Here is an 8,408-nt window from a genome sequence, read left to right as displayed (position 1 = left end):
ACTTCGAGGGACCCCTTCGTCACAGCGTATGCCTACTGACCCCTTCTTTGATGGGGTGTGATACTACTGTGTAATTATCACCACTTGAAAAATAAAGCTGACTTTTGCTAAAAGTGCTTGTATTGCCTTAAGTGTTCCCTTTTCTCTCTGTCGTTGCCATTGGTCCTCAGCTGGGACAATGTGTACATGATGTGCACAGGACACACGTCTGTTACCTATGACAGGCATGGCAGAGCACAGGTGGCATTGTGTCGTAGCCATGTCACACATCCTATGCCTCAGATCCTGACTTCCGCTGCGTCCTGCTGAGGGCTGCGGCAGGGTAGACACTGTCCTGCAGGGTTGCTGGTCACTCTGGTTTGTTCTTCTTCATTAAAGATGGAGGATTGATGGGGGATTATCACAGTGCAGTGCAGCTCTGTGTCCCAGCTTCTTTTCCCATTGTTCTTTGTTGTATTGCGACAGTAGTTGTGTCAAGTATCTATCACCAAATTAAACTGAAAAACTCTTGGACAGTGCTTCTACTTTGAGTTCTTGGGAGGAGGAAGAAGATGACAAGAACATTAGTTTATTTTCACTTATTGTATCAATGGATATGGACTGAGTTCCTACATTATAGGTGCTGGGGATTTGGTGGTGAAATGAAGTCTTGACACGCGGGTTCCATGCTCCAGCTGGGAGAGAGCAATACCCAGCATAGTGCATGTGGCTGGCAGGTGTGACCAGCACTGTGGATGACCACAGACAGGTGACTGCAGGGACAGAGCTGCTGTGCTACCGGGGCCGAGGGGGGCCAGCTTCTGATCAGTCAGCCTTTGGCTGATTTGTTTCCACAGTCAGCTTTGCTATTGTATTCAGACATCCAATGCCACATGCCCTTTAATCCATGCACTCCCAGACCCCTGGTTCTGGTAAAAGCTATTGGCCAGAGGTACTAAAACTAAAGATCAAACATAAAGGATTTAATGGTGTTTTTCATTATGTTCTACTAGAAAAGAATACTGATTTTTTTCTATAAAGATTAAAATTCAATTTTTAAAAAAATTTTTTTTAGCTAATTTGACAAGTTGGCAATCGAGCTACTCCATGGGCTTGTATTCTGCGGTGAGCAGGTCAGGTCTTGCGACTGATCCTCCCATGGGGAGGATGGACGGGTCTTCCAGGCTGGGATTCAGGGCCCAGCGCCACACATGCTGCTTCAGACGTGGAGCAGGGAACCCGAGCTCATCCGGCCCCTGACCATCAGTCCTGGCTACCCACAGAACCCACCCAGCCTCTGAGGACAGCCACGCAGCAATCCCTGGTCACAGGATCTTGCAGTCTTCCCTGTGACGAGTCTGCGGTTGAGTATCATCTTTTCATCACAAGCACCAGTGTTGGATCCTCCTGGGATGAGGCACAATTGCCCGTTCTTCTCCTATTCTGTCATTGTTTTAAGTGGTTTCTGAATAAGGCCAGACGTTTTTTTCGAAACCATTAGAAAAACAAGAGGTCCACTTGCACATTACCTGGTATTGGGAGATAAGCAGAAGCAGAAAATAATCATGAAGAAAAGTACCCCAGAGTCAAGATTGGTCCCCCAGCTGGGGACTGCCCCTGGAAAATGTATATCCAGGTGGGTTTCTGTGCTGTACCAGGCTCCGTCTACCCCTGTGTTGAGTTCACTGTGCAAAGCTCTCCAGTTTCTCTCACTCCAGGGCAGGCCCTAGGGTGCACACACCCCTGCGCCTAGCACCCACGGCTTCCCACTGCACTTTTAGGACCACCCTCCTAGACTCGGGTCTGAAATGTGTCTCTAGGAGAAGTCTTCCATGGAAAGGGTTCTGTGGTCAGTGAAGTTCAGGAAACGTGGGGTCAGCCTCCTGTGGCAGATTTCTCAGAGCCTTCAGCAGGCTATTATACCACGCGATCCTGATACATGTAGTTTCCACAATTAATGAGAAAAGAAGCGTCCCCACTGCGTTTCATTCAACAATGGGCAGAAGTGGTGCTTGGTGTAAGACAGTCCAGGAAAGGCTCTAGGCCCACCCTTCCCACTGATGGGACCACAGAACAGCTTCTCTGTGCACTTCCTGAGGCACCTGTTCTGCTTTGGGGCTGTTTGGTCTATCATCGGTGCCGTATCCAAGCCTGGGGTCAATGCCTGAGAAAGGGGCATGTCTTGCTTCTCCCTTGACCGTCGGGGGCTCCCAGACACTCAAAGTTTCATTTCAAGTAAGGGATGAGGCTGCACAGCACGGCTCACACTGCAGGGAAATCTAAAACACTCGTATTCATACATCCCTCTCCCAGCACAAGTCATGCGTTGTTTTTAAAATTCTTCCTGTTTCTAAGACAGTGTCTTCCACAGCGCACCATCCACTTGCTCACGTGTCACATGCTGCTCTCTCACTCTACTTTGCCTTTTCATTAACCTGAACTTGAAGGTAAAAATTTACCTACAAACTACCCAACTTCCTTTCTTGTATCCTGTCTACCTGACAGTCTGTGGTTTGATTGACAGGGTAAAAGAGAAAGAGCATGGTGTAAACGGGGTTCTTGTCCTGGCTTTCCAGGGCTGCTTCTTGGACAAGGCACCCATGTAACAGCCAAGGGACACACCGTGGCAGAGCCCTGAGTAAGAGAGGGCTGTCCTATTCACCAGCGGCTTGACAAACCTCCTCCTGAATGTCAGAGCCACAGGACAGCGTATTTTAAGAATACGACGTATCATGAGCTATAGTCACCATCTTGTACCAAAGATCTCTTGAGCTTATTTCTTCATCTAACTGAAATTCTGTGTCCTCTGACTAACATCACCACCATCGCATCCCCAGCCCCAGGGGACCACCATTCTGCTCTCGGCTGCTGTGAGGTCAACTTTTACGTCTTCCCACCACGAGGTTCTGTCTTTCTGAGCCTGGCGCATTGCGGAAGGTAACGTCTTATAGTTTCTTCCTGTTATCTCTGGTGGCGGGACCCCTGTAGTGGTTGAGTAGCATCCGTGGAGATCACACGCCAGTTTCCCTGTCCATTTGGGCCCTGATGGGCTCAGGCAGACTCCACGCCTTGGTGGCTGTGAACGGTGCTGCCATGGCGTGGGAATGCCAGTGTGTCTCCAGCAGCTGGTCCCCTCCCTGGACACAAGGGGATCACTGGGTCCCACAGCAGTCCTGCGCCTGGGCTTTTGGAGGAAGCTCCATACCATCCTCCCTAATGGCTATGTGAGTTTTCATTCTCACCGGCCATGTGTAAGAGTTCCCTTTCCCTGTGAGTCTGAGGTGACCCCCACGTGTCTGTATTTGCAAATGGAAGGACGAGAGCACATTGGTCCTTGTACGTAGGTTGGATGGAGGAGGTGCCAGAGCAGACATAATTTCAAAGCCATTCTGAAATTCAGGGAGAAGTCTGGCTGGAAAATTAAATGTCAGCAATGAAAAATCTCTTAGAGATTACCTTGTAATTTCCATGGGAACAGGAATTTATTTTAATAATCCTAATAGCAATGGCAAAACCTCTAACTATATATAACATGTATTCAATAAATACATTTTTGTTGATGCTTATGTAAATAAAAAGAAACAAAAACGGAGTGTCAAAAGGCTGTAGCACCCTGGTGTGCTGAGTCCTGCTGGGGGCACTATCAATTGAAGCCCATTCTGGAAGGTTCCCAGGGCAACAGACAGCAAGAGCTATAAAGATGATTAAGGGACCTTACCCAGCACCCACTTCTGATGGTAGAAGGGCATATGTCTGCCTGCAATAATGAGAGTTGATCGTATAGACCAGATCATGTCACAGTAAGTTGTAAGGGAACGGTTGAATGCGAACAGGCTTATATTTGCTTGAAGTGGAGGCGTGGAGGTTGAAGAAGCACAGGGAGATGTTAAGTTGAAGTTAGACAGCACTTACATTGATCACAATTATGCAAACATGTAGCCCAGTACTCATTGGGAAAACACTAAAAATAGCAACTGTCAGAGTGGCCAGTTTACAGATCCTTTTCTTTTTCTCAAATGCAGTTGGTGCAGGACAACTTGGCAGTAGCTGTTTAAGATATATATTAAGCTTCCATTAAAGTCCACGTGAGAGAGACAAGCTCACACTTGCGTGAGTGTTTCTTGGGCAGTGGGGCACAGAGGGGCAGAGAAATGGGGGTAACGGGACGAAGGGTGAGGAGAGGAGTGAGGATAAAAGAGGCCAAGAAACAGGACCCAGTGAAGTCGAGCCCCTGCCTTCCTGGGGTGGGCACGGCAGCCCAGGCTCCTGAGCCTGGTGTGGAAGCCCCGTGGCCAGAGGCAGGTGGGATGGGCCCCGGTGACCACCGCACCCCACTTCCTTTGCTCTGCCCCACGGTTGGGCCATGACATAGGCCTGGGGCATCTCTGCAGTGGAAGATCTGACTTCAGACTGGCGGCCAGAGATGAGACAGCCCCCTTTCTTCTATGCAGAAATTTGGTTTCTCTGACACGTTAACCACAGGAGGAGAGGAGAAGGCCCCAGGGTGTGGGGTTAGTGTGAAGGGGCAAAGGAACCTTCTGTTTTAAGATCAAAAGCACCAGTGTTGCAAAGACTTTCCGCTATTCCACACCCACCCCGAAAGCCCCCTCACCACAGGAAGTGCCTTGCGCTGACCATGGAGGGATAAAAGAGGCTGGCGGGGAGCTGATCCTCAGTCTCCTGAACAGCTCCGCAAGACCCCAGCCATGAGACTTCTCCTCCTGGCCCTGCTGGGCATCTGCTGTCTCTCCGCATGCACTGTGGACGGTGAGTGGAGGGGCAGGCTGCCGGAGGGAGGGCACACGTGGGGGGTTGACTGGAGTCACTGCCTTCCCAGCTAAGCCTGTAACTTCCCACATGCAAAAGGGGAACGGACCTGTAGACTCCCAAGACAGAGAGCACTCAGTTAGTTGCTGGGCTTCAGCTCTTCCTAATTAGGTGATCTGGAGTAAATGTCTTAACCATTTTGAAACTGTGCTCATTTATCTCTAAATTATACTAATACCCACCTAGTATTAAAATGAAATGATCTTCTGATTCACTTATTTATGGATTACTTGTTTATTTACTCACATCAAATCTCCCTATAAATGGTGATTTTTGATTAAGGGTAGCTACAGATGGTGGTGATGATTATAAATGCATTTGTGGCTTTTACTCGTTTACTATTGATCTTGATGAATTCTCAAAATCTTGAGTTCCATTATAGTGTGGGAATAAGATTGAGGATGTATGTTCTGAAGCAAATCAATGTTTTATATTTATTAAAATCAAACTAAAAATGGAAACTCGTACCTTCAAATCCAGAAAGTCAAATTACCTATAAGTAAGCGGAAAAGTCTATTATTACTGCTAAAAGTGTTACTATTTAGGATAAATATCTTGATTTTGTAGGAGCTTACATGGTGTGAACAGGTAGATCAATACCTTATAAATGATCCAACAAACCTGCAAGTCATGTCCAGAGAAGATTCAGATTCCCTGAGTCTTGTCTGGGCGTTCAACAGGCATTTCTCAAAGGATCAATTTCTCCTACTGGCTGGAATTATTTTATACTTTTCCGTATCCTATTGGTAAATTTGGAATATAAGGCCATAACTTGGTAAAGAGTCTGTGAGTAAATGAGGCAAAGACCAGGACTCCTTGACACTGGGCAGAACAAAATATTTATGAAACAAAATGGCTCATGACCACTGAGTTACACCACATGTGGCCATATAGCTGGCATTTTTCTGAGATGACAGGTGTCACATTTGGTGGGATGCAGATCTGGGTAGGGCCGTGATGCTCTGTGAGAGGCCGAGAGCCGCAGACACTAGCCTCACATTCCCAAGTTTCCTACTGAAGGAGCTTTATAATCCCCTGGTGCTCAGCTTCTTGTGTTCAGAACTGGCTCAGAACTGGGCAGAACAATCTTTGCTTTGACTCAAACTTCATCAAAATAACAACAGACACACAGCATCACTGAGCGGGAGCGAAAGCTTTTGTGGTTTAGAAGGCAGTAGGAAGCTCTGGGTCCTGGTGGCCCCGTTAGACACGTACACAGAGAAAAATGGCTTCTTAAATAGTGAAGGGAAGAGAAAAGAAGCCAGATTTTTTTTCTTTTTACTGAGTTCAGAGGCAGCTCAGCATTAAAGACAAACCGGCAACGGTAGAAGAGGGAGGGCATGCAGACTGGCCCGGGAACCGGGCAGGAGCCTGGTGTTCACTGCACGCTCTTAGAAAGCCTCTGACCCCAACCTGAGCCTTATCAGCCGCTGCTTGAGGTGCTTGTGGATGGAGATTTCTGTGAACACACCCAGTATCCACAGATAAGGAGAAAATGGGCCCTCAGAAACTTTGATTGGATCTTGCCCAACCATTTATATGGCTAACCCTCCCAAGCCAATTCCCCTCTGCAGCGTAAGATGCACCTTTAAACTCACCAGTTGAATTCCTCTCACCTACTCCTTTGAGGATGAAGCCCCCCCCCCCCACTCTATTTCACATTTTGCCATGAAACAAGAACACCTTTATCTATTCTTTAGTTAAAGATGAGCTGCCTCCCCGGTTGAATGCCGCCTTGTCCCCTTACTCTCTGTCACACGACCCTCCCATCTCACAGGCAGCACAGTAACACAGCTATTGGAAATTGTCTTCTCTGTTTACCTGTTTTCTACCTGACCCCCCTTGAAGACGTGCTGCATGAAACCAGGGTCCACCTCTGTCCATCTTAGTGCCCGAAACCCTCGGAACACAACAGGCCTCAGCAAGAGCTGTGTGTCCCCGAATGAGTGGGTGTCACTGGGCCGTGTGCTGCCCATCACGGTGTCTCTGTGAAAATACACACATGCCATGTGACAATGACAATTCCATTGTTCTCACCACAAATTTCCTGAAACAATACCATTGCCTTGAATTTGACCATCTTGTCTCTCTGCTTCCTCTCGCCAGGTGTGGGCAGTGAAGTCCCTGAGAGGAGCATCTGTGTGAGCCTGTCCACGCAGCGGCTGCCCATCAACAGGATCAGGACCTACACCATCAAGGAGGGCTCCGTGAGGGCAGTGATGTGAGTGTCTCCCACAGAGGGCCTGGGCGGGGGGACAGCAATGCCGAGAGGGAGCAGAGAGGGTGCTGCGCCTCAGGGGACACCGGTCAACTGGAGGAGAGCCACAGCCTGACTCACAGCCCTCTGCCTGGCCCCTCGTCATGTCTTCACGCAGCCCCACCAAATGATGGTCATTGCCAAAGTCTAACCCCAAATAGGAATCTGAGTCCTCTTTCCTGGTTTGACCTAAGACAGAGCAGGTGAATGCTGTGCCCAGTCTGAGGCCAGTGCAGAGACGGCAGCCCTGGCCACATGCGCTTGGGCAGTCTCGGGGACACAGGGTGCGGAGCAGCCTGTGCAGAGCCGGTCTCTCCCCAGGATCTCCTTTGCAGGAGGAGCAGCTGTCCCTGGCACAGAGTTGCCCAAAGGAATTGAAATAAGGAAATCACTTTAATCCAAAAAATTAGTATGTTTAGGTTTGAGAAAGAGGCAGATGCATAGTAATTGAACAGCTGGTCACTAGGGTCCAGGCCAGGTGTGACACCTGGTGGAACTGAGGAGGCAGGGCGGTGGGACAAGGCTCTGGGCACTCCTGGAGGCACAGTCCTGTGGGCTGAAGCCAGAGAGGGAGCTGTTCCTTTGTGATGTCCTGGTCTGAAGGGTCACTTCTTCTGCTGGTCTGTGTCTGAGAGCTCTTCAAGTCTGTGGGCGGCTCCTGACCCGAGGGCTCAGAGCTTGTGGCCGACTCTATCTCTTCTTGCATTACAGTTTTATTACCAAACGTGGCCTGAAAGTATGTGCTAATCCAGAAGCCGAGTGGGTGAAGTCAGCGGTTAAAAGCGTGGACAGCAGGTCCACCACCAAAAGGAGCAAGCTCCAGAGCAGCCCCACCAGGGCCCAGCCCACCAACACAGCCGGGACCCCGTCCAGGTAGTGCCTCCCGGCTGCCGCCAAGCTCCCGATACAAGCTCCTGGACTAATTAGGCTACGCTCACCTTGTACGCACGTGCTGCTTGAATAAAACCATTTCCCTGGGTTTCTGTCTTAATGACTTTTGTATTCATTTACGTTCTGTAATTAATAAATATTTATTGTTGCGAATGGTTCTCTGGCCTACTCTTATATGAGGGAAAGGTAACATGTCGCTGACGTTCTGTCCTAAGAGCGCCTCTCTGATGTCCCATGGCGTCCAGGGGGAGGCGGTCCCCACCAGGTGTGTCTGAGCAAAGCCCAACTCACCCCTGAGGGTCCCGCTGTGATGTCAGGAGCACAGTGAGGTCTACGTCACCTGGCCTTGGTCACAGTGGGAGGTGCAGAGTAGGGGACACAATCATCCAGCTGTCCCTGTCCCCGTCCTGAGCGTCCACACTTTGGGTCTGGAGCTGATTCTTTCAGTGTTTCC

General features: G+C 49.3%; 1 protein-coding gene across 1 annotated transcript; it reads left to right on the top strand.

The window, feature by feature from the left end:
- Nucleotides 1–4,672: 4,672 nt before the first annotated feature.
- Nucleotides 4,673–7,940, top strand: Xcl2 (X-C motif chemokine ligand 2). Its single transcript, XM_076872950.1, has 3 exons — nt 4,673–4,746; nt 6,913–7,027; nt 7,775–7,940. Exons 1-3 carry the CDS (start codon nt 4,686–4,688, stop codon nt 7,938–7,940), a joined length of 342 nt encoding a protein of 113 aa, XP_076729065.1. The 5' UTR covers nt 4,673–4,685.
- The last annotated feature ends 468 nt before the right edge of the window (nt 7,941–8,408 follow it).

This window comes from Callospermophilus lateralis, chromosome 13 (genome assembly GCF_048772815.1).
Source record: "Callospermophilus lateralis isolate mCalLat2 chromosome 13, mCalLat2.hap1, whole genome shotgun sequence".
Lineage (NCBI taxonomy): Eukaryota > Metazoa > Chordata > Mammalia > Rodentia > Sciuridae > Callospermophilus > Callospermophilus lateralis.
The sequence above is the reverse complement of the archived record's forward strand: the minus strand, read 5'-3'. Positions and strand labels throughout refer to the sequence as shown.

Bases quoted from the DNA above. Each gene is read 5' to 3' on its own strand.
- Xcl2 (XM_076872950.1), top strand. From the start codon at position 4,686: ATGAGACTTCTCCTCCTGGCCCTGCTGGGCATCTGCTGTCTCTCCGCA. The intron at 4,747-6,912 runs GTGAGTGGAGGG...TCCTCTCGCCAG, and splicing joins CTCCGCATGCACTGTGGACG to GTGTGGGCAGTGAAGTCCCT. The intron at 7,028-7,774 runs GTGAGTGTCTCC...CTTGCATTACAG, and splicing joins GGCTCCGTGAGGGCAGTGAT to TTTTATTACCAAACGTGGCC.